Below are 24323 nucleotides of genomic sequence, written 5' to 3'. Positions count from 1 at the left end.
CTGGCATTCAAATCTGAACACGTATTTTTTAGTCGAAATTCATGTCAAAATCTTAGACCTAGTTTCTTATGTAGACATGGGTCAAAATTTCCCATTCCCATAATTCGGTCAAAACTGCTCCGATTTTTACGAGGTTTGACTTTTTGCTCATGGTTTTCCCTCCAGATTAATCTGGCATTCAAATCTGAACACGTCTTTTTTAGTCGAAATTCATGTCAAAATCTTAGACCTAATTTCTTATGTAGACATGGGTAAAAATTTCCCATTCCCATAATTCGCTCAAAACTGCTCCGATTTTTACGAGGTTTGGCTTTTTGCTCATGGTTTTCCCTCCAGATTAATCTGGCATTCAAATCTGAACACGTATTTTTTAGTCGAAATTCATAACAAAATCTTAGACCCAGTTTCTTATGTAGACATGGTCAAAATTTCCCATTCCCATTTAGCTTCTAAACCAATTTGTCATCAATTTTTCTATAATATTCTTTGGATATAATTTGAGAACTTTCGAAAATCCAGTGTCAAAAATTGAGAGCTCGTTATAAATGCAATTTCGTGTAATTGTCAATGGCTGAATTGAGCCAGGCCATTGTTGGTCAACAGGGGGAAACAGCAAAAACAGCAGCACTGCAACACTGGCATATTGCAACACTCTGGCAACGCCGCTTGCTGCACACAAAATTTACATTTGCTGTTGCAGAAATTTTCAATTGCACACTCGAAACAGCGTCTGGCCATGACGTGAACAACATAAAATGCATTCGCAGTTGCAGTCAGAGCTACAGTCACAGCTGTCCTGTTCTGCTGGGGCCATTTGGGGTCGGCCCTTTTCACGTTTGTGATGTGTCCATGTCCGAAACAAATAGAAAATGGCATTGGCCAAATAGCCACAGAGATGCATCAATTGTCTAATTGTTTGCCGAGACAGAGTCGTCATAATGTCCATCAAATTAGGGCCACAAAGTTGAGTCGAGGCCACAATATTGTAAGTTTGTCTGGCACCAAGGTTTGCTGTCTGGCTGCCAGCCTGCCAGCCTGCCAGCCTTCCGTTTCGGTGGATACCCGTGGGATAGGTAAATTTGATTTATGACTTATTATGCGTCTTATGTCCTTTCATAATTTAATTATACCAGGACATAGCTGTACAGACGCCAGACAACAGCCAGCTGGCCCTGCAGAATGTTGAGCTTGGTGTGGGAATTGCAGTTTTTCACTTTCTCACTCCAGATCCCTTTCTTTCTCTCTCTCTCTCTCTATGTCTCGCTCTCGGATAAGCACAATAAACCATAATGTTATGTTATTTAAATCATGAAAATTCGCTTACGTAAATTGGATTGCAGCAATTGTTTGTGCTCAGCTGCATGCGCAAGCAGTTTGTGCAAAAACCAAAGCGACAAGCACAAGCACAAGCCAAATGCAAATGTAATTAAACTGCACTTAGGCCAGTTCTCTTTCTGTGTGTGTGTGCTTGTGTGTGTGTGCTTGGCATGCCAAATGAAATTGAAATAAATTATTGACTAATTGTCAAGGCAGACAGACAACAACAACAATGTGACACAAGAGTGTGCGATTTCTGGCCCACATAGCGTATGCGCAATCTCAGCTCCTACAAACCCCCTCTCACACACACACACACACTCACACACAACAATCGCAGCTAATTTGCCAAAGAAACGTGTGTGAGTGTTTCCCTTTCCCGATTTTTAATGCATATCTTCATTTAATTTGATTGTTTATGTCCGCATTAGCCAGGGAATTGCCTGAAATCAAAGTCACATCAAGTCTTAAATAAAGTGTGCCACAATCACTTTTTAATCAGTTTTCAATTAGATGATTGGACAAACGCATGCTCAATTTTAAGAGTACGAGCTATTTGTGAGTGTCATCTATACACCTGAGAGCATGACTAAGCACTTTCATAATTAGCCGACTGGAGATATTTGACAAGTATCGAAATTCGTATTAGTCTAAGATTTGACCAGCGAAAATGATTATTTGATTTTTGAATTCAAAAAATCTAGACTTTACGCCATGGCCATAACGCAGTTGCACATTAACTCTAGCAAGAGACTTTGTATTTTTATACAATTTTTTATATATTGGCAAAAAGCCTACGATAATAGTTTTCAAATTTTAATGCAGAATTAATCTATAGGTCAACTATTAACAAAAGTATTGAGTTTGAAATTGAGGAAAAGCAAAGCTATAAATATTGAATATTGATATGAAGAAATTAAAACTTTGTTAAAAATAAATAGGATTAGTAATAAAATATGGAATGAACAATCACGCTCATATTGCGCATATTCAAGTAGAAATATGGCCAAACCTTGTCTTTTGTTTCTAGACAACTTCAAGATCGCGCGCAGAGCATTAACCCTAATTGTATTGGACTGAATAGGCCAAAATTCATGTGTTTGTTTTTTCAATAGAGCTCTGTCCATTAGCAAACCGCGAGTAGTTGACTTTAATGTCAAATTTGAAATCGGGCCATGCACAGGCACATGTATTGCAGATATCGTTAATGCTGTTATATCAGCCGAAACAGCCGATAATTAACCGAGACTAATTGTAACAAGTGCAAAAACACACAGCCAACCGGGCCGCAATTGTGAGTATATCCGGCCACATTTGAATGGCAATGAGGCTGATTTTGATTTCGATTTCAATTCCATGGATCAACAGGGCAGCCAAAAGAGCTGGAGGTGTGCAAAAATATTAAATCCAATTAATGGCAAATAATATAATGCGCAAACAGACTCGAGCCGAACCGAGCCGACACGCCCCCGCCACAAGTTATCAGAAAGCCGCTTAACGAAACAGCGAAGGCCGCCCACAGAGCCCAAGATGACGTCGCAGAAACCGGCTCCAGCTCCAATTTTTTTCTGATATAATTCATTGAGTACTTTTGGACAATTGCGCGTTTATTGCTTGTTAGGCTTCATTTTGCTTAGCTCGCGCTGCTTTCAGGCCCAACCTCGAAACGGAAGCTTTGCCAAGGTTTTACTTGCAACAAAAATTTGTGGGTTTTTTTTTTATTAACAACGTGCAACATTAACAAGCGGCTTTACTAATTTGCGAGTCGTGCGCCTAGAAACCCCAGTGGGTGCCGAAGCCATCGAAGCTCATGTGCGAAACGCTCTCCGCGGGCGAATAGTGCACCGTCTGGGCGCTGCCGTAGCTGGAGACGCCCAGGGCTGGGGCATTGTGGCTGTAGGTGGTGGCAGATGGACCATGGTTCACATTGGTGGTGGCCAGTGGAGCAGCATAGCTAACAGCGGGTGCGGCATACGACTTGGCGTACACTGGAGCTGCAGAGTAGATGGTCTTGGCAACGACGGGAGCGGGTGCAGCGTACACGGTCTTGGTCACAACAGGAGCGGGAGCAGCATAGACAGTCTTGACGGGAGCAGCATAGCTGACAGCCGGAGCAGCATACGAGACGGTCTTGACGGGAGCAGCATAGCTGACAGCCGGAGCAGAATACGAGACGGTCTTGGCCAGGACGGGAGCTGGAGCGGCATACGAGACAGTCTTGGCCAGGACGGGAGCTTGAGCAGCATACACGCTCTTCTGCACAATCGGCGTGGCCTGAGTGTACAGTGGCGCCGCATAGGTTGTCTTGGCAATAGCCGGCGTGTAGACATTGTTCTGGATGCGAGTGTCCGACTTGCGCACGCTGGAGTAGGGCGTATCCACAGCCTTGGAGTAGCTGGAGACGGTGCCGCCGAAGGAGCGCACCACATTGTGCTGCGTGGAGGCCACAGCATCCACGGCAGGATTAGCCACAGCCACATGGCTGGCCAGCAGACCAGCTTGTGCAGAGGCCAGCAGGGCGCACAGGGCGAGGATTACGTAACGGAAGGCCATGGTAAGCGATAGAAACTGGGTGTGGAAACTGAAACTGTTATCGGCTGGCTGACTGAGCTGCGACTGTTGTTGATTTGGCCAAAATGTTGCGGCTTTTATACGCAACTGACGCGTGCCAAACGGCATTTTGGTTAATTGGGAACCTGCCCACAATGAGAGATGCGAATTTCGTTAGCCGATTGTTTGTCTGTCGAGTGTGTGGCAAATTATTTGAAAGCCAATTTGTGGCCATAAATTAAACGTCGTAATTAGGTTTAGAGAGCGACTCAATGGCACACGTGTAATATTAATAACAATTTGCCAAAAAACACAAAACTAAGACAGCCAGCGTGGGGCGGGGGCGGTAAGTGGGCGTGCAGCTATCCCAAGTTGGCAACACAATTCAATTTGAGGCAAGCGGCAACTTTGGTAATTTCAATAAATATTCATCATGCGCCCCGTGAGCCACAGCAGCAGCAGCAGGGATATTCATTTTGAAAAACTTGCACGAAAGTATAAAAATCATAAACAACAACAAAATGTGAAAAAAAACACCCCCGAAAAAAGCAAAAGGAAAAAGTTGACACAAGCTGGAAGAGTCCTTGAATTTTCCGAGGCGCGGGGTCATATTTGCTGCTTGACTTGAACTCAATTTAATGGAAAAATACGCGAACGCAATAAAAGTTTTTGCCCACTGTTGTTTTCTGGAAAATTTATGACCTGCTGATAGTATTCAAAATAATTCACTTTTTCGTACGGGACGGGCAGCTGCTCGAAACTCACAACTCGCAACTCGAACTCCTCCATTGAGTTACTTTTGGCATGCGCGCCGTCATTTGCCGACCCATTGAACCAGTTTCTGTTTGGTTTGCTTGTTGCTGGGTGGGGGCTTAGGCCTAAGTCGGTCTGTCACAAATTTGAGGCCATTGTGACCGTGAAATTTGGTCAAACATTTTGATTTTGGCTATTTAAGCTGCGCCGCTGGCCCAGTTAAGCATCAGTAACATTTACAGTTGCAGCTAACCAACATGGCTTTCAAGTACGTCCTATTGTCCTTCTGCGCTCTGCTCGGCCTAGCCAGTGCTGGCTTCCTGGCGCCGGCGCCAGCTACCTATGTGGCTCAGCCCCATTACGATGCGGTGGGCACCACACAGCAGAATGTGGTGCGCTCGTTCGGCGGCACCGTGTCCACCTACTCGAAGAACGTGGTCACGCCCTACTCCAGCGTCAGCAAAGTGGACTCTCGCACCACCAATAATGTGTACACGCCCAAGACGGTCTACAGCGCACCTGCTGCTGTGGTCACCAAGTCCGTCTATGCTGCTCCAGCTGTCACCTATGCTGCTCCAGCTCCCGTCCTGGCAAAGACCGTCTCGTATGCTGCTCCAGCTCCCGTTCTGGCCAAGACCGTCTCGTATGCTGCTCCGGCTGTGACCTATGCTGCTCATTCGCCTGTCATTGCCAAGACCTATGCCGCTCCGGCTGTCGCCTATGCGGCACCAGCTGCTGCTCCCACTGCCTATGTGAAGTACTCGCCCGCCATTGGTGTTGCCCACGTAAGCTTCGATGGCTTTGGCTCACACTGGGGCTACTAAGCTAGAGTCCAGCACTTAGCACTTGTTGAAACTGTTGTTGTTTAATCACACGAAATAAAACTATTAACAAAAACATTTGGTATTATTAAGTCTTCTCATGCTGGTGGTAAAGTTCATTGCAAAGCTCATGGCAAAGTTCATGGAAAAGAGTAGGTATTGATCTTAATCCTGCGGCGTTAAGCTTAGGGCGATGTGGCCATAGCTAATCGATATAATTGTACAAAACTTAATAGCTTCATAGCAAAGCTCATGGCAAAGTTCATGGCAAATAGTAAAAGTTGCTGTCAATGCTGCGTCGTTAGGTTGGTTTGTGGCCGGCTATTTATTTTCGATAACAATTTGATTTACGTCAACTACATTTAATTTTAATGCAGCACTAGCCTGCTTTATGTCAACTTGAGTGGCCAGATTGATTAGTAAACACTTGTTTTTTTGATAACATATTGATTTTCGATAATTACTTCATGCTATTAAATTTAGCATGATGCACCACCACGCTGTCTTAGCTCAGATTGTTTGTTATTCTCAAGCTGCCGCCACCTGACCGACCCCTTTTTCCATTAGACATTGCCCTTCACATTTGTCTAACATTTAATGGGCCGTATGTGTGCCATAATTTTATGCCTCACGCCCGTGCTCATCCGCATGAATCGCTACTTACTTTATGTAAGTATATAGTGGGAATATATATATACTTTTTTTTTCGTAGGGTCGCAAAATATTTAGTGCTAAACTTTTTGTTTGTCTTTGTTGATGGTGGGGCGCACAAAAAATTGTTGGCCAAAGTTTAATGAGCCACATGACCCCTTTTGGTTTTCAGTTAGCCCGTTGCCTTTGCCGCCATAAACTCTGCGCTGGGACCCATCAGCAGCTTGACCAGAGTGTTGTTGTTATTGTTATGGTTATGGGGCGGAAAACTTTTGCCAAATCGTCGACACTGGCTCAGATAAGGGCCGTGGGAGGGCATAAAAAAGTATTAACTGCTTGGGCCGCAGCAAACTATTTAGCCATAAAGTTAGCCGTTCTGTTGGGCATTTCGTATGCATATTTTATGCATTTCGCAATGCTTGAAAATTGTTTTCGATTTTATGTTGACAACAATAAAATTTATATGCACTTACATACATATAAAAATGAAAACATCCAGGCTCTGAGCATTGAGATTGTCCTTGAACATGTGCTTAGTCGCTTGGCTGCATTCGCTCCTTTGGCATATTGTTTCGAGTATCCACTGTGTGTGTTCTGGTGTTTGGGTATTTGCAATAGTTGGGATTCGCCTTTGTTGATTTCTTTATTGGCTCATGCATATGCAGAACGGACACTCGGACGATGGCTCCGACAAGGATTTCGCTTTGGCCAGACACTCGAGTGTTTATCGTTATTGATTGCAGCTGTTGGTGAAATATGAGAAGTTTAAGCCCGGCTGCCAATACCCAGCCCATTGCCAATTTCAATGCCATCCAATTTGTCTTGCAAATGCAAATTCAATTTGTTGCTTGAGACACGACAAAAAAAAAATAAAGTGGAAACCTAGAGTATGATGCGGTCTCTCCACAAGTCGCGCAGGCTACGCTGCGTTACTTTGATTTGCTTCATAAATAAATAAAAACACATCAGCAAAATGCAGAAAATGAACTGCAATTGATACACCTTCAGAAATAATCGTATTGACTGCGATCGCCATCTTCTCGTTTACCTGTATCAATGACGTGACCATCTCCCCGCGTACAATGGTGGACTCGATATCATCTTTATTTAGGCAGCCAGTGTAATAAAGATCCTTGGAATCCATGGTGCTATCGCTGAAGCAGCTGCTTGGCAATTTGCCATACAGGAGCAGATAATCATCCGGCCCGAACACGCCGCAGCAATTGTACTGAAGAGGCGCTAGTTGGCGAAGAGTTGAATAGTCTCAGGTACATTAACTCACCATGATCTCGTACATACTGATGCTTTCTCTCTTTATCCACTTGCCGTGTATCTCATGGACAAGCGGATAACGCTGTGTCAGCACGAGGATTATCATCAAGTGCATCCAGCTAAATATGAACAGAAACGTAAGGTACTGCAAAGGTACTGCATAAATATCATCCTGTTGTTATGCATCAAAATAATTGCAATCGGCTTCACTCACAGCGCGCAATTGCCGTAGCTGCTGCTTGAGCACCAAAGCACCTCCTACAGTCAAGGTAATTAGCATTAAGATACCTGATATGACCACCATTATTTCAAATTTCACAAAACCACATTCCGGAATTTGTGCGTAATGATTGATTATCCCGCTGTAGTAAATAATATCGCTGATGTTGGCATACTAAGGATGCATAATTACCATATAAATGCAACAAACAAATATTATGTAACTAACAATACAGCTGATAGCGAGTATTAAGATAACCCAGCGAAAAGCTATCAATTTCCAATTCCTTTTATCGAGCCCATCGTGGTCCAAGGACCCTGCCCGCGTCGAAGGTCCGGCTTTATTTGCCATTATGCATAAATAATTTTTTATCTTCTGAAATATAGTTCCAGGCAAATTTTCAGATTTCAAAATATTTCATTCAATCTAAAACCTGAATCAAGAGTAACAAAATGAAACATAAATTCCGATCTATAGAAACTCCTTTGAAAACTATTTTATGAAACATTTTAAGTTTTCATTCGATTCAATACAAATGCATTTAAAAGGTATTTAGAAAATGCAAATGTAGATATTCTGGGATAAATAACACTTAGCTCGAGCAATGCCGGGCAACACCCTTTAGCGACACGTTGCATATAAACCGAAAGAAATGTCGCATCTCTATGAAATAATTGCCAAGCACAAGCGATTTCTGGTATTTGCATAGATTTGATGTGGTCTACACTTGGCTTCTGTGCGGTTCAGCTTAGTTCAGCTCAGTTCGGTTCATATATGAATGTATCCGGACGATGGAATTTTTTAATCAAACAGTTGCCATTAATTACTGCAAAATTCTGCCAGCCACATAACAGACATTTTTTCGACGGAGTCGAAATGAATGAAGCCCAAAGAAGGCAAGGAATAAAACGCTGCCAAGGCGTGGCCAATCCTCGTGAGCTCCCACATGTTTTTGTTGCTTTCGCTGTGTGGCAACAACAAGAAGATTGCCACGGGGCAAACCGCAGCGAAGCCAGAGCTGGAGCGCTGGGCGATGGTCGTAACCAGAGACGGGTCAGGGTCCGGGTTGGTGTCCGGGAAGCCAGCAGCCATTCAACACAACTAAAAATCAAATTAGGTGCAAACGAGCAGCCGTCAGCGGCTGCTCCTGCTGCTGCTGCTGCTGTTTGTGGGCGTGGGCGTGGGCGTGGTCGCGTCCAATGTAATGAATAATTTATAATGCAAAGCGCTGATATTTTTGCCCTCGCTTTTAGCTGAAATTAAAATTTTGTGGCTTCTTTTCATGCCCAAGTTAAAGCGCCAGTAAATGCCAAAGATTTGCTGCCTCCTTCTTTGTTTCTGCTGCAGACTGCGACGGCGACTTCGACTGCGACTGCGACTGCATTCGGCGAAGGCAGCTATCCATAAGGAGAAGGCGGCAGCGGCTGATAAATGTGCGTGTGCTGGTGTCAAGTGCACGCTCGTGAATTCAATTTGATATACAAACTGATTTATCGATGCCGAGCAGAGCCGGAGCCGGAGACCCGCCCACTCGCAACTGCCACACGCCATTCATAAGTCAGTCAGTCAGTGGGCTAAGTTGCTGCAGCTTCTTGAGGCGGCGGGGTGGCTGGGGGCGTGTCTGCTTGGGAGACGATAAAAAATTACATACACTTGTAACTGTTGCTGGCTGCAGCCCCTAACAAGGTTAATTTGTTGCGATCGCACAGCGCACTGTCATTTATCTTCGCTGTCAGCGGCAACTCTATGAAAGAGCACGGCTCTAATTTGAATTTAACAAGCTCCGCATCGAGAGCGTGTCCTCAGTCCGTCAGTCAAGCTGGCTGGCTGGTTGGCAGGCAGGCCATAAGAGAGTCAGACCGTAGTCTATCACGGCGCTTTGAAAATTAAAAATTTATTGCCAGACGAGGTGTCAATCATCGCCTCGCAGAGCAATAAAAAGTAATATGTAACGTTGACGAATAGGAATGCTGCAAGTCGAAGCACAAATGCTCTACCCAAGAAGTGAGAGTTACTTTGCAATGAACATGACAAAGCATGACAAAGCTGGACTGAAAATGGGAGTTACTATGAAGTTTGCAATGAACATGAGAAAACTGAATTTGAAACAATATTTGTCATGAGCTATTTAAAGAGCCTGAGAATGTTAATGGGAGCTGCCATGAAGTTTGCAATGAACTTGTAAGAATAAGCTTTAGCTTTTTCAACAATAGGTATGATTGATGGTTAATGTGAGTAAGAGCTATATTCATGGGAAAAGAAGCTGCATTCAAGAATTCGTAATAAAATTTACCATGAACTTTGCAATGAACATAAGAAAACGTGCTGTACATCTCTTATATATTTAAGACTGAATAAAATGTAAGATTAATGTTTTGTGGAGAGTTGCCATGAACTTCGCAATGAAAATGAATAAAAATCCATGTTATTCAAGAATATCAAAACAGTTTGAGCACAACACAAAGCACTCAACATAGTCGACATGTCCTCTGCGTGCGGCTATAAAAAGTCAAAAAAAAAAAAAAAACCCAGAGGACACCCGAGCACACTTCATCATCAATTTGTAGCCGTGCAATGTTTCAATTTCACTTGTTGGCTTCGATTGTCGTTTGTCGCTTTTGGGTTTTGGCCACACAATTGAAAGCGACACTTTTATGGTTTTGCAGATTTGTGCAATGCATCCACAGCTATCATCTCTCTGCTGTTTTTTTTTTTTTTTGTTTGCTCTTGTTTTAGACGAGAGCTTTGCTTGTTTTCTAATTGGGAAAATTCTTAGACAAATTGCCAAGTTTCATAGGGCTGCATTTGAAATGTTTGCCATTCGCTTTACAGAACATTAGATAATAGTTTTCATTTTTATTTATCCAGTGCAGCTGTGCGGAGCTCTGGAAATAAAATTTTGTTGCATATTTTGTGGCGTCAAATGGCAGCCACAAAAATGAATGAAATCGTAAAATCCAGACACGCCGGACAGCCACAGCAGCGGGCTAATAACGTACACTCAAAAGCCGGATACACCGCAGACCAGCGCACAAAAGCTGCCCCACCACCTTTGCCCAACCCCCTTGCTTTCCCTCATCAACCACCACTCAAACCTGCCTTCGTCATATCTAAGCTTGGCAATGATGTGTGTGTGTGTGTGTGCATTGGCATTTAAGTGCCGAAACGAGTTTTTGGGGCCAAAGCAACGTCTAACATAACCTCAATTTGTATGTGTGTGTGTGTGTGTGTGTGTGTGCAGGCTTTGTTTGTGTTTGTTTGTCTTTCATCTGTATGTATGTTTATCTGGCTGTCTGGCTGTCTGACTGTCTGGCTGCTGTCTCTGCATGCTTTCCCCGCATTACAATTGCATTGGCTTCAGTTTTTCTCGCGCTGAGTAAATATTTGATTTTTGCATTAAAGTCAATTTGCTTTCATGATTCCGTAATTCATTGTTTACTCGCGCTAACTTCTATTACGCCTTCCGCCACGCCCAACACTTGGCGTGTTTAATTTCTCTAACATTTGCCCGGCTCTCGCGCGCGCTTTTATTGTTTCTCTTCGGGATTCCCCACACGCCGCCGTCGCCTCCATCAGCCTTCCATCCTCAGACTCCCGCAACCCCTCGACCACGGGCCGGAGTCCCGCATTTCCGTTGCACTTCCAACAACAGCAGACGCAGTGATATCCGCATCATCTTTGTTTGTTGCCCGGAGCCACATTGCCTTTGGCTTTTCGTCCCTGCAGCAACGCCTCGTCCTGTTGCCTGTTTTAATATGCGCACTCAACGTTAGAAATTAAATCTGGCGCTCAAATGTTATTTGCGCTTTTCGTTTATTTATTTATTTATTATTTGCTTACGCCTCGCCTCCTGTCAGCCCCACTGAGAGTTCCAACCGTGTCTGCTGCTGCCCAGATCCCGGCCAGCCCACTTTTCATTAGGTAATGCATAATAAGTACGAGTATCTGAGTCTGTATGTGAGTGTATTTAATTTATGTTCTTTGGGCCAACACAGCCCAGCCCTCGTAAAGATGTGGATAAACAATTTGGAATGAGTCACAGATAGTAGAGCAAAAGGTTTTGTTGTCTTTGATTATGTTCTCCGGAACGCTTAAAACATATTCTTTCTTAAATTCATTCCTCTTATATTTTAATAGCCGCCCTATTAATTGTATTTTTAAAAACCAAACTATAATCCGAGGAGGTATCAGAGGATGGGCTGAATTGCTTAAGTATACTATTTATAAGCATAAACATATATTCAAAATATGTACTTACCTGAAACTTGACACTGACATGCTGGAGTACTTTATTGCCATCTGTTTGTGGAAGGGAGGCAGACTTTTATAGATGGACATTCCTGTAAAAACAAAAGATATTGAGATGTGGTTAGTTTATGCACACACAAAATTAAAGATTTCTAATTTGCGCACACCAATTGTTAATATAAAATGTACTTGCTATACGACGAAAAGTAAATATGCTCTACGTTTGGTGCATATATATATACATGCATACATATAAGCATACATGCATACATATATGTGACATATATTGCATGCATACATGCATCCGACTTGCCAAAACAGCTTTTTAACATAGCGAAATGCTATAAAAGCATAAAATGCTGCTGGGGATACCCGCAAGCAAACATGCAAACATACGATTATAATAATTATTTTTAATATAATTAGGCATAGTTATATTTATAAGGCGTACCCTGTGTAGTTGTCTTCTCAAACTTGAAAAATTCGCCTTCATAGTTGATGCCGCTTCCTCCTTTACTTATGCCGCTTCCTTTTCTATAGTTAAAGCTGCCGACTCCTCCTTTGCTCAATGCGCCGCCTCCTTCATAGTAAAGCCGCCGTTTCCTCCTAAGCTCAAGCTGCCGCTTCCTGCGATACTAGGGCCGCCGCCTCCTCTACTATAGAAGTGAAGTCTGTGCGGCCTACTTGAATTCTTGTGAATCGCATAGAAGGGAGCGGGCAGTCGAAAGTAAATTTGATCTTTATGTAAATCATAAAAGTAATACATACATACATACATACATACATACATACATACATACATACATACATACATACATACATACATACATACATACATACATACATACTTACACACATACATACACACATACATACATACATACATACATACATACATACATACATACATACATACATACATACATACATGCATACATGCATACATGCAAACATGCAAACATGCATACGTACATAATGCTCTACATACATACTAGCAGAAAATCATGATTTAAAGAAGTAGGTTATTTCTTTTATCTGCTAGCTCTGTTCTAGAATAGAGCCCTGATTTGGTGTATTCAGTACTTGGACACTCCAGATAGAGCACCCAGACAGACAAACTAACGGTATTAGTTTTGATTTTTACGATACTCGTAAGAGCATAAAAATTTACATGTCACACGCATCTGTTTTGCCAGACAAGTTTTACAGACCACAAATTTGCCGTTAAGAGCTCATTTAACAGGCATTTCACACGCTCATCAACAATTTATGCGCGAGCCCAACTCGAAGATGGAAGGGTGGTGGGGGAGTTATTGATACCCTTCCCCGACTGAGGCCATATCAAACATTTCGCTATGCATTACGCAAGGCGCAGCACGCAAAAGTCAAATCAATACCAGCCGCTGAGGCGGCGACCTCCCTCGCCCATGGCTCGATCATTATTCGTATTATAAAAGGAGCGACGCCTGCAATTTTAACGAGCTTACGCATTTTATCGTCCGTGCTGCTGTTGCTGCAAGGACAACGCCAGCGAGTCAATCTAAGTATATCCGCATCCTGGATGGCTCCTTGTCATCAACAACAGGCGATGCCAATGCAGTAAAAAAGAATCTAATTTAGTGCGCGGTTTGCATACAAATTCCAGCCAAGCCACAACAGCGCCGCGATGTTTACGTGACAATGTGCGGCTGTGTACGTATATGTACACTTAACAAAAATTGGGATAACTTAAGTTAATTGTAGCTCGTTTTTGAGAAAAATCTAATTCGAATTTTACGCACGCTTCGTGGTAGATTTTTCTAATATTAAGAGCTGATTTTCACTTTAGCTCAAAAATCTTATTTAAGGGCAACAAAAGAAATTAAAATAAATCTAATAATACTCAAGCTAGGTGGAATCCTTGATTTTAATATTAAAAGCTATTAAAACCTGTGAGGCCAGTAATTTCTGGCTTAAATTAAGTTCACTGTTCTCAAACATAGCTCGTTTCTAAAACAAACATGCTGAAAACGACCCATTACACTCTTAAATCAAACCTTGAATTAAACCCGAATTAAAAACAAAAGCTTTTTTCAAGTATTTTGCGCTTCGCTTAAGAAAATTTGAACTCGCGCTATTTCTGACTATGGCTTAAGTATTAAATACTTGATTTGATTTGATTTGATTTTTTTTTTCAGTGTACATATGTGTATGTCTCTGGCATATGTAGGTGGCTGTCAATTCGCAATTGATGTCACGATAAACATTGATTTGCCATTTTGTGAGGCTATATGCATTTTTCATTAATTGTCTTGGCGCAACATCTTCGAGTTGTGGAAAGCGATTTAATCAAAAATTTCGAGAATTCGCATTTAAAGTTGTTGCGCACAAGTTTTTAATGACTTTTCGAAACTTGACTGCATCTAAAACTGCAATTACAGTTTGTTGTTGTTGTTGCTCCAGTTGCTGTTGTTGTTGTTGCTGTGTGTTGCAGTTGTTGTTTGCTGCAGCCGGCTGTCTCTTATGCATATGCAAGCGGCATTTGGGGCTCAGACACAGAGGCAAACAAAACGCAAACCGCTAATCGTGTTACACAAAACTTTCTGCCCCAAAGGTGCGCCTGGCAATCGAGTGCGAAATTCCGCATACGCCACGTGTGACACACGTGTGTGTGTGTGTGAGTGTGTGGGTCGTGTATCGTGTGTGTGCCTGGCAAAGCATTCAAGTCATTTCCGCTTAAACAGTCAGCCAAAAGTCAACTAACTAGCAGAGCCAGCCATGAGCCGCCTGACATGACAGCCGCGTGCTGTTGCATGCCGCAAAATGTTGCTCAGGAACCGACTTAAATACAAACAAACATGGCCGCCAATGGCGACCAGTGTGTGGCAGCGAGAGACCAGTGTGGTGCAGCGCCTAAAACCGGAAACCGGAAATTTAAAGCTATGCCAAGCAAATGAGGCGAACGTTAACCAATGCCGCGTTTGTTTGTTTGTTGTTTTCTTGTTTTGCTGCCTGTTGCCAGGCATTTTGATTGTTGTTTTTGTTGGCGCTGACGTTGTCGCTGCCAGACACTGCGGACAGCAGCAGCGGGCTGCATTGTGGAAAAGTTTAATTACAAATTCCCTGCAATTTCTTGCGATTGCTACAAAACAACTGCAAACAACTTTTTATTGATATTGTTATAGAGTTTGCCCTGTCAAGTCCTCAGCTACAGTTGCAGTCGCTGCCAATGTCAAATGTCATGTTCCTGCCGAAGTTATACTCACTTTATTGCCGTCTACTGTCTGGCTTTTTAAATGCAAATTGATTACTGACATCGCCCATAGTTGACGAGCTGCTTTCAGTCGCTAATAGCCAATGTCACATTATGCACATTTGCGCTGTTAATGCGACAAACAGATACAAGCGCTCACGAGCTGCGAGAGTTGCTCAAGAAGTTGTCAAATATATACTTAAATTCATTCATACTTAAATACAAATAATATTTTTGGTGATTACGTAACGTTTTCGATACGATACATAGCACTTGAATGGGCTTCCAAGCTTGAATGAAGCTGATTAAATTTGTATTATCGATAAATGCTGTTAAATCGAAATCAATTAACTTTTTTCTTAAGCTTTCAGCTTGAACTAAACTGAAGATTAAGTCAAGCGCACAGAAAGTGGACTTTTATCTTGTTCGCTTTCAAGTTATTGTTGCTTCTCGCTTAAAATTCCCAACAAGTTAAAGCTAAATAAGTGGGAAAAGGTGTTTGCAAATGTGGAATCCATAGCGAAGCCTGTTTCAGATGGAAACGTGAGGTTCTTGGAATAGCTACACATACCGCCCGCTTATATATTATATTAAATAAATAATTCATTTGAATAATTAATAGAAGTAGATATTTAAATTATTTTTAAGTCAAATTCAAATAATATTCTATGATTTTTAAATACTCACTATGCTCCATATATGTATGTGATCAATAATGCTCTGGAGACAGCCGCGTCAGACATCAATATAAAATTGTCATAAATTTTATTTTGACTTTTGTTTTTTTTTTGCACATATGAATAAAATTGGCGTGCACGAATCCAGCGTTGAAGTGGCAAGTGGCAAGTGCATTTACACACACACACACATACGTAGGCATGCCACTTTCATGCCTGCCACTGAATGCGGCGGGAAAAGGCTGCGCCGCATGGTGCCCGAACGTGGTGGCGCCCAATTGTTGCAATCGTAACTTTCCACATGTGCATGGAGAATTTTATTAGGTATGCAAATGTGTCAACTTTATTTGCAATATTTCGACACATTTCGACACTTGTTGCCATAATGAACTCAACGTGAGAGTTCTCATGCATATTTCAGCAGTTGGCAGCACGTAGCCGGCACACAACTGTTGCACAACAGTTGCAAATGATATGCTAATAATGGCCGCGAGTCGTGCATGCAAATTGAATTAAACTAAATGACAACTGCAGCTCATAGTTTAAACTTTAAAGCAGCCAGTGGTTGGGTGTGTGTGTGTGTGTGTGAGGCGGTGTGTGGTGTGCATAAATTGCTGCTATTGTTTAAATATTTGCCAACATAATTAACTTAATTCAATTGGATTTCCATTAGAGCCGCACGCATACAAGCCAAGCCGAGCCGAGTTGAGTTGAGTTTGGCTGTGAGCTGTTTGCACAGCTAAAGGTGCGGGTGTAGCCCATCCTCACAGGCTGTGGAAGGAGCTCTTGCCAACTGACGAGTCAATTGGCAGCAGTCACAGACGCTGCCAAATCAAAAGGCCTGTCCTTGCATAACATATTAGACTGGAGATGAGTCGTTGGCTGTGCTGCTTCTGGCTTCTGGCGCCGACTTGCGTCTGTTGACTTACGGCAATCGAATTGAATTGCAGCAGCAAATCACACACAATAAAATAATTGATTCCATTTGAAATGCACACACAACAACCAGCCACAACGTTTGACTTTGCCAGCATATATGCGGGCACCATTCCATTCCCAGTCAACGACTCCGATTGCTGACTGTGCTAAGAGTACAAATTTATTTCCATTGTTTGCAGTTAAAACACACCGAGAGAGAGAGAGAGATTACTGAGGAGAATCCTTTTCAATTGCCACTGGTTTATTGATAAGCGGCAGTCTTCATTTTGGCGTTTACTAGGCCTCCTTGCTGGCGGCCAGGGACAGCTCCTTGCGTGTCCTGCGGCGCATACGCAAATTGGAAACCAAACGCACCGTACAGAAATAGACCAGCTCCACAATGCTGAGCGTCGAGACGCCCATAAAGAGGCCCAGCAGACCGCCACAATTGGCCAGAAAGTCGGTGGTGCCATAGAGTTCCGAGCGGCGCGAGGTGAGGAACTGCGCCTCCTTGAAGAATATCGAAACCCGTGACATTTTCATGCTGCGAGAATTATACAAGGGTTCAGGTTTTAAGTGAAAATCGGTCTGGCTGGCAAGGTTTTACCCCTCGCGCTTTGTCTCCTCGCCCTCGGCCTTATCCTTGCTGGCAACTGTCTTGTAATCGAAATCAGCCTGCGAAATTTCCGCTTCATATGCAATGGAGGTGCAGGAGGGCAGGCAATTGCAGTCCGTTTGGCCGCGATAGTTCTCGCCCTCGGTGGCCATGCCCTGCTCGAACTCCTTCAGCAGCAGCTCATCCTCCGCGTCGTTATAGCACTTCAAGTTGCCGGCCCCACAAACGGGCACATTCACATTGCCTGGCACAGAAACCACATTAGTTTATCAAAGCAGCAGCGAGCTGCAGCTCGGAACTCACGCGGCATGGAGAACTTAACGCAGCCGCATTTGGCCAACGTGAAATTGGCCAGGCACTCCAGCTCACAATTGGTCTGCGAGTAGATGTTAAAGTAGCGTAGATGACGCTCCTTCTGAAAGTAGCACTGCCGCCTGTGCGGCTCATAGTGCTTCAGGCCATCCGAGGTGGTGATAATCTTGGGTCGTATCGATATGAGCACCTCCTGGTCGAAGGGTATGCGAAAGTATTGACGCGTAACCTGCGCCACCTCACCTGGCGTATGCAGCAGAATCTGTGAGGTATATATCAAGCAATTGGCATCACAAATATTCGAAGCGACCCACCTTAAAGCCCTGCACGGGTCCACGGCACATGTCATCGAAATCGACTTCAATGCCGCCCATGAACAAATAGAGACCCGCCTTGGCGCCCGGGCCCAAAACACGATGCGGATAGGTCTCGGTGTTGGCGCTAATGCTGTAGCCATCCTCCACATTCCACTCCGTGGCCAGACGATTCTCCTCGCGGAATATAATATCGGGTATGATGCTGCAGAAATCCGCTGCTTAGAGGATCTCTTTTTCCGCAACAACTGCTACTTACCCCTCCGCACGAAAGATCTCAGCGGGACTCAGCGAGTTGAAGCTGTAGCAGACGCCATCCTCGGTGACGAACTTGTGAAAGATCTCGTTGCATTTAATGGGCGCATTGCGCCACTTGCAGTCCAAATAGGTCTCATCGAAGAGGGGTATCACCTCGCTGAGTGCATCGATAATCTCAATGCCCTTTCGCGTCTTGTTACCAAAATCGATGTCATGCAAAGGGGCATCGCACACCTGACTCACCGCGCCGTAAGTTGATTTTCTGTGCATTTTTTTTTAATATTTAATATTAGATATTCTATAGCTTAGAGCTGTCAACTTTATCGATGACAATGCCGAGGAAAACTTGCATATATATGATAATGCATTATGAAAATTAAGAATAGGAAACCTTACAGTTCAAGACTGCAAAACGATTTTGAATCAACCGATTCCAATTCGGTTCGTAAATATACTTTTCGCTATGAATCGAACCTTAAGCCGAACGAAATTTAATGAATATTTTTCGAGGAGAATCACAGCCAAAGTACAAATATCTTTGGTCCCAAACAACGCATTTAACCACCATTTTTGGTATATGCAAAATTTGGGTAGGAATCAAATTTAGTCCGCATCTTGTATATGAAAATATTTATGGCTTGCAATATTCTCAGTACAACGGGCAATTAAAATTTAAAAATGAAATTGGTTTAATGAAATGTTAAACATTTATGATATTCCAAAGCTTAAGCCAAAAATTGGACATCACGAATTACGAAGTTTTTCGAAAAGCAGGGAATTGGTTCGAACCGTGAAACGAATCAAGGACAATTGTCGCTGGGCTTGGAGCTCTTACAAAAATGACTTTTGCCAAGAACTTATACATATAGGATAAATCCTTGGTCAATTTACTCACTGCTTATCGGTCAAATCGGCAACACCGCTGACATTGCTGCGGAAATCGCGAATTTGCCAATAGATGTCCGTAAAGTTGAATGCCCGCTGACGTGACTTGGTCTCGGGACAGACGGTGACGGAGGGAAAGGGTATTTGCCACACGGGCGTTGATTTCTCCGCAAAGCTGACAATCACCGGATTGTTGTTCCACTTGTCCCAGATGTTGAGGGTCAGCTTGCAGCAGGTGAAGATCGAGAGCATAAACACGCTGACCCAAAACAAACGTTCCAGCCACGGTCGCTTCTTCTCGCCCAGATAACGGATGCCATGGATCGTGCTGTAGTCGCAATACTCGTGGATGATGGCCTTGGCCGCCTGGAAGCCGCTGCCGTACTTGATCTGCTGCTTGGTGTCCACCTCGTCCTCGCTGTCATCCGAATTGGTCTCCCGGCAAGCCGATGCAGACTTGGCCATCAGCGCCGCACGCTTCCACTGATTCGAGGTGGCCAGCGTACCAAGATTGACCTGCTTGGGCACCTCCAGTCCATTGACGGGCGTCTGTGGCTGTGTGCTGTTCGACGACATGACCGACGCGTTCCGGCTACGTTGACTGAATCAGGCGAGCGGCTGCCAGGTCCTCGGCTTATATAGCTTATGCTGAACGGGCGTTCCATTATTATACCACTGGGATGCACTGCCAGCCCCCAAGGAACCAGGCATAGACGCGCACGCAGCTGCCGCATCACGCATACGCCGTGTGAAACGTGTGTGTGTGTGTGTGTGTGTGGGAATGGTGTGAAATGTTGCTAGTTCACGCTAGTTTTTGGTGTCATTTCAATTACTTCATTGGCTAAGCTCGCGTAATTTGCGACCAGGTACCCAACCCAACAGGAGCTGCCACTCGTAATTTCAACTGGCTAAATGTTACCTTTGCGGCAGCCACCCTGCTGGACTGGGGCAACCGGCAACTGGCAACTGGGCGAGGCATTCTAATTAGCCGCTGCGCACTTTAAGTTTTGCCCAGCCCCGGCCAAATTGAATAGCGGCTGCTGCAGTGCCTCCGCCTGCTGACTGTTGCCTGCGTTTGCCATTTGCTCATGCATTTTAAATCCCGGACTCGACTCGACCGCAGGCGCTTAGCTCGACCTCGAAACAGAAACTAAACGGCCGGCACACGTTACAGATGCAGACGCAGTCGCCATGTTGAGCTGGAGCCGCAGTTAAGCGGCAATAAAATTGTTTTTTCTCTCTATGTTTTTTGGGTGCCGGCGGTTCTCCTGCCCCAGCGGCAAGGACAACAAACAGTTGCCCTTTTCGTTGCGCATTTTAATAAAGTTAACTGCATTTTGGCATTGTGTGCCGCAAGTTTTGGAGGACGAGCATCCTCCCTTCCCCCCTCCACACTGGCTCACCTTTTGTTGGCGCTTTTCATTAACGTGGCGCTCTGCTTTCAACAATGTTTGCAATGTCCTTGTTGTTGTCCTGTTTACAGACTGCGTCGTCGCCGTCTGCGTCGTGTGCAGTTGATCATCATTTATTTTAATGAGCTTCCAAATAGAATTTCCAATGTGTTCCGAAACTGAAAACTCCGCCGGAGAGTCCCTGCCGCCTGTTTGCATTTGAAATTTGTTGTGCAACTTTCACTTTTCCTCAGGATTTTGATCTTAGCTTTAAGTTTTTCTCAGTGCTGTAGGCCAAGCAGAAATTTCCTCGGGATGAACGCCTTCGACTCCCAAATATTTCCACATGTTTAAATAAAACAATTCAGTTTGTTATAAAAACTAATTGTAACTTAAAAAATTTAACTAATATTTCATGTTCATATTCAAAATTAAAACAAATAAATATTCGAATATTTAACAAAACAGAATATTGAAAAACGATTTTCCACCTTGGTGCATCTCTTGTGAACCAAAGTTCAAGCAAATCAAATAGTTGCTTTTTATAATATTCATTTATTAAATACACTTTCTTTTTTTTTCTTGCCTGTTTACATGTTTAACTGGAGGACACTGAATTGAATGTTGTTACAGTTTACAATATATTTATTTGTTTTTGTTTTTTTAATTTGTGGCATATAACTAAACTATTTACATAGCAGCTACTGTTTGTGTATGTAAGTAGTATATATATTAATTTTAAATATTAATCCGTTTATGTAATTATAACTTTTAAGCCTTTTGGTTTTTCTTGGGGACACTTTGCAAAAGGTTTGTTTAGTTTTTTTTTTTTTTTGCTGTTGTTTTTGAAACACCTGTTGTCACTATGCTACATTTGATACACATGGTACGTATTTTGAATAATAATATTGTTGGCTTGTTAAATATATATATTAAATATTCGTTAAATTATGTTATGTATATAAAATATAAGTTTTGGGTTCATTCTGTCAGCTAACAATAATTAATTCATTTGTTATTTGTAACTATATACAAAGCTCATTTGTCCTACATAATGCCGTTTAACTCGCCCTAAAAACTGTATTTAAACCACTTTCGAGGACTATTTCCAGCTATTTTTTAAATATTTTTCTTTTTACCTATATGTTCTCATATGCAGTTTTGAAACCCAAACTATGCTTTGCTTCAAAAACAAAATCGAAAACGAACAGAAAGACAAGACAGGCATATATAGTATTTGGTACATACACACATAGATATTATATAATTAGTTTTAATTGTTATAGCTACTGTAATATCTAGTTGCTACATTTAAAATGATATGTTTTGCTGTAATTTACGTTTATGTTGTTCTTTTTTCTTTCAATTTTTGCTCAGTTTAAGTCTAGTACAAAAATACTGAATAAATTGCACTTGCACCGCACTCACGACTACACTCTCAATACACAAAGCCAAAAGCAACACGAGTATTTTAAATACCCTTTTTTATCTGCACACAAATCTAAAATATTATGGTACCTAAATTCTGAATATATCTGGATTCTGATTCACGCGCTTTTGATTCTAATTAAGTCCAGCCTGATTGTTATATATTAAGTTGGCCTATTGCGGTGCCAGTGCCAAACTGAGGCCATTCGACATCAGGCTCAAGGCATTCGCAGTGGGCGTGGTCGTGGCACCAGCAGCCTCCTGAAAATATGTCAAGATAACAACGATAGTTTATAGTTGTTCCAGCAAGCCGATTGAGCTAATGTTTTTCAATTGGGGAATTCCAAAAAGTGCTCAAAATAAGATGCTTAAATCATACGGATCATACGGTGTGTTCCAGCCCTCAACCAGTCAATCAGTCAGTCGGTCCGACAATCAGTTAATCGTTCAATCAGTCAGTCAGCCTGTTAAGCAGTCAGACAGTCGGCTAGTCCATCGACCAATCACTTCGTCTGTCACTTAGATAATCACTTCATCATCCAATCATCCAATCAATCATCCAATCAATCAGTCAATCAGTCACGTCAATCTCATATAATCAGACTGCCCGTCAGCCAGTCCATCACCCTATCTGTCAGTCACTCCGTCAATCATCAGTCACTGATTCCGTTACTCAGTTTATACATCAGACAATCAATCAGTCAATCAGTCAGCCCTTCAAACAGCTATTTAGTTCGTTAATTGGTCAGTCTAACGGCGAGTCTAAGCGTCAATTAGTCAGTCAGTCAATCAGTTAGACAATCAATCAGTTGTATTATATTAATATATTTATAATATTAAATATCTCTGCCCATACTCACAATGCTCAGGGTACGCACAATGCAGGCGCGCGTTGCCGGCGGCTCATCCGACTCCAAGCCGGGCGAGCTGCCGCGCGAGGACACCGAACCGTTAATTAGCTTAATATTCATATTGATGTCATCCGAGTGATGGGTCTGTGAGCTGCTCGACAGGCGTCCATCCAGCGACAGATCGTCACGCTGCGGATCCTAGAAGAAGAAAGCGTTTGACTCTAGCAAAAGAAGCAACACTTGGCGGCCCATTAGACGCACCTCCTTGGGGCTGGCGCAGAGCCCAAACTTGATGTCCATGCAGTGCGATGTCTCCGTATCGCTGCTGGCCTGGCCATCGTGGACGACCGCAGCGGCAGCTGCGTCGACGTCGGCGTCAGCTTCGACGGCAGCAGCAACATCAATGCCATTTGCTGCAACTGCAACGGCGGCAATGTTGTTGCCGTGGGCTGTGGGTGACATGTGGCCATTGATGATGGTGTTGTTGTTGTTGTTGTTGTTATTGTTGCTAATTTTGTTATTGTTATTTGGCTCCTTGTTAAGTGTTGCTGACGTTGGCATGTGCTTTGTTATGGTTGTTGCCTCATCATCAGCAACAGCAGCAGCAGCAACGGCCACGGCCGTGGCCATTCCATGTCCATTGGCTGCAATTGCAGTCGGATCGTTGGCATTGTTGTTGTTGTTGCTGGGGCTGGGATTGCCGTTGCCGTTGTCGTTGCCATGGCCGTTGGCGACGACCTCATCGCCCAGCTCGTAAATGTTAACCATGTGTGCGGCCTGTGCGTGCACCATCAAATCCCAGGGATTGGCGAATGCATCCTTGCAAACGGCGCAAAGCAATTTGGCGCTCGTTGGCGGCGTTTCTGTGTGTGTTTGTTGGCGTGGGCGAAACATGCAAGAATTAATTAGTTATTTAAGTTGGAATTTTGCGTACTGGGCGCTGGCTTAGACTCGCATAAATAACTCAATTTTAAATGAATTTTCAGGCAGCCGCAACAACAGACAGATGTTGCTGACTTGCAACAAGGCCGGAGCCTTAGATAAACACAGACACATGGACACTTGACGCAGGCAAGGGGCTCAAAAAGTGTTTAACAATCATAAATTAATGACCACGCCCACGCCCCACGCCCCACGTGAGGAATTGTATGACTTACTTGCTGCAAAGGCCACATCCTGGCACTTGCATGTGAACCTCAGTTTGCAGTAACTTTTCTTGTGGTCCAATAACTCAGACAGCTCGTTGAAGCATTCCCGGCAGTTGCCGCAGATTAATGTGTCCGGATTGCCTAGAATAAAGAAGATATACGCACATAAAATATGGACTTTGGTGCAATTATTACGAATAAGTTGTTGGCAATGGAACAAAGAAAATGTGGAACTATATGAAGAGCAATCACGCCCAGTCAAGATGATAAGTCTTTTATAAATTGATTTGGTTACATTATTTTGCTGACTTTGGCGTTGCCAGAAAACACAAAAGTTCAAATTTACAACAAGCTTTGAGAACGCACCATAATTTATCCTCATGATATAGTTGAAATGAAATTTGAATAAACATGTTAGACCCATATTATTTAACATGCTCATTTTTTTTGCTAGATAATGC

The 24323-nt window shown here is 43.2% G+C and overlaps 5 protein-coding genes across 10 annotated transcripts in view; 1 reads left to right on the top strand and 4 right to left on the bottom strand.

The window, feature by feature from the left end:
* Window positions 1-3090: 3090 nt before the first annotated feature.
* Window positions 3091-3912, bottom strand: LOC115771139 (cuticle protein). The gene has a single exon (XM_030716710.1). The coding sequence runs from the start codon at window positions 3868-3870 to the stop codon at window positions 3091-3093; it is 780 nt and encodes a 259-aa protein (XP_030572570.1). The 5' UTR covers window positions 3871-3912.
* Window positions 3913-4877: 965 nt separating this feature from the next.
* LOC115771041 (cuticle protein LPCP-23) lies at window positions 4878-5481 on the top strand. Its single transcript, XM_030716580.1, has one exon. It carries the CDS (start codon window positions 4878-4880, stop codon window positions 5442-5444), a length of 567 nt encoding a protein of 188 aa, XP_030572440.1. The 3' UTR covers window positions 5445-5481.
* A 4-nt stretch (window positions 5482-5485) lies between these two features.
* On the bottom strand, window positions 5486-7997 carry LOC115771039. 6 transcript variants are annotated; one of them, XR_004018913.1, is made up of 6 exons: window positions 7813-7995; window positions 7579-7758; window positions 7375-7509; window positions 7141-7320; window positions 6566-6835; window positions 5486-6510 (listed from the first exon to the last, which is right to left on the bottom strand). XR_004018913.1 is itself a non-coding variant. In XM_030716576.1 (5 exons), exons 1-5 carry the CDS (start codon window positions 7933-7935, stop codon window positions 6626-6628), a joined length of 828 nt encoding a protein of 275 aa, XP_030572436.1. In that variant the 5' UTR covers window positions 7936-7995; the 3' UTR covers window positions 5486-6625. The 6 variants fall into 6 exon arrangements, 4 of the variants coding, with proteins under 4 accessions (XP_030572436.1, XP_030572437.1, XP_030572438.1 ...); XR_004018914.1 differs by having other exon boundaries at window positions 6570-6835; XM_030716576.1 differs by having other exon boundaries at window positions 5486-6835.
* Window positions 7998-16840: 8843 nt separating this feature from the next.
* On the bottom strand, window positions 16841-19620 carry LOC115771208 (pickpocket protein 28). Its single transcript, XM_030716808.1, has 6 exons — window positions 19055-19620; window positions 18161-18421; window positions 17902-18106; window positions 17579-17849; window positions 17267-17519; window positions 16841-17203 (listed from the first exon to the last, which is right to left on the bottom strand). The coding sequence occupies exons 1-6, from the start codon at window positions 19618-19620 to the stop codon at window positions 16957-16959; spliced, it is 1803 nt and encodes a 600-aa protein (XP_030572668.1). The 3' UTR covers window positions 16841-16956.
* A 1323-nt stretch (window positions 19621-20943) lies between these two features.
* Window positions 20944-24323, bottom strand: part of LOC115770812 (myb-like protein Q) — a 34460-nt gene continuing 31080 nt past the window's right edge. The window contains exons 6-9 of the mRNA XM_030716237.1: window positions 23872-24003; window positions 22976-23577; window positions 22724-22912; window positions 20944-22124 (exon numbers count right to left, since the gene is read on the bottom strand). Of these exons, the coding sequence (XP_030572097.1) occupies window positions 22038-22124; window positions 22724-22912; window positions 22976-23577; window positions 23872-24003 (1010 nt within the window). The 3' untranslated portion in view covers window positions 20944-22037. The remainder of the gene's footprint in view (window positions 22125-22723; window positions 22913-22975; window positions 23578-23871; window positions 24004-24323) is intronic.

The sequence above is a fragment of the Drosophila novamexicana genome, unplaced genomic scaffold, assembly GCF_003285875.2.
Source record: "Drosophila novamexicana strain 15010-1031.04,08,12 unplaced genomic scaffold, DnovRS2.1 tig00000024-arrow-pilon, whole genome shotgun sequence".
NCBI lineage: Eukaryota > Metazoa > Arthropoda > Insecta > Diptera > Drosophilidae > Drosophila > Drosophila novamexicana.
Note: the sequence above shows the minus strand (reverse complement) of the source record. Positions and strands in the feature narration are given on the sequence as shown.

Coding starts and splice junctions, on each gene's coding strand:
- LOC115771139 (XM_030716710.1), bottom strand. CDS start 3,870: ATGGCCTTCCGTTACGTAATCCTCGCCCTGTGCGCCCTGCTGGCCTCT.
- LOC115771039 (XM_030716576.1), bottom strand. CDS start 7,935: ATGGCAAATAAAGCCGGACCTTCGACGCGGGCAGGGTCCTTGGACCAC. Junction 7,759..7,812: donor TACTCGCTATCAGCTGTATT/GTTAGTTACATA, acceptor ATGCATCCTTAG/TATGCCAACATCAGCGATAT. Junction 7,321..7,374: donor TCAGTATGTACGAGATCATG/GTGAGTTAATGT, acceptor GCGCCTCTTCAG/TACAATTGCTGCGGCGTGTT.
- LOC115771208 (XM_030716808.1), bottom strand. CDS start 19,620: ATGTCGTCGAACAGCACACAGCCACAGACGCCCGTCAATGGACTGGAG. Junction 18,107..18,160: donor GAGATCTTTCGTGCGGAGGG/GTAAGTAGCAGT, acceptor GGATTTCTGCAG/CATCATACCCGATATTATAT. Junction 17,204..17,266: donor GAGGAGACAAAGCGCGAGGG/GTAAAACCTTGC, acceptor TAATTCTCGCAG/CATGAAAATGTCACGGGTTT.
- LOC115771041 (XM_030716580.1), top strand. CDS start 4,878: ATGGCTTTCAAGTACGTCCTATTGTCCTTCTGCGCTCTGCTCGGCCTA.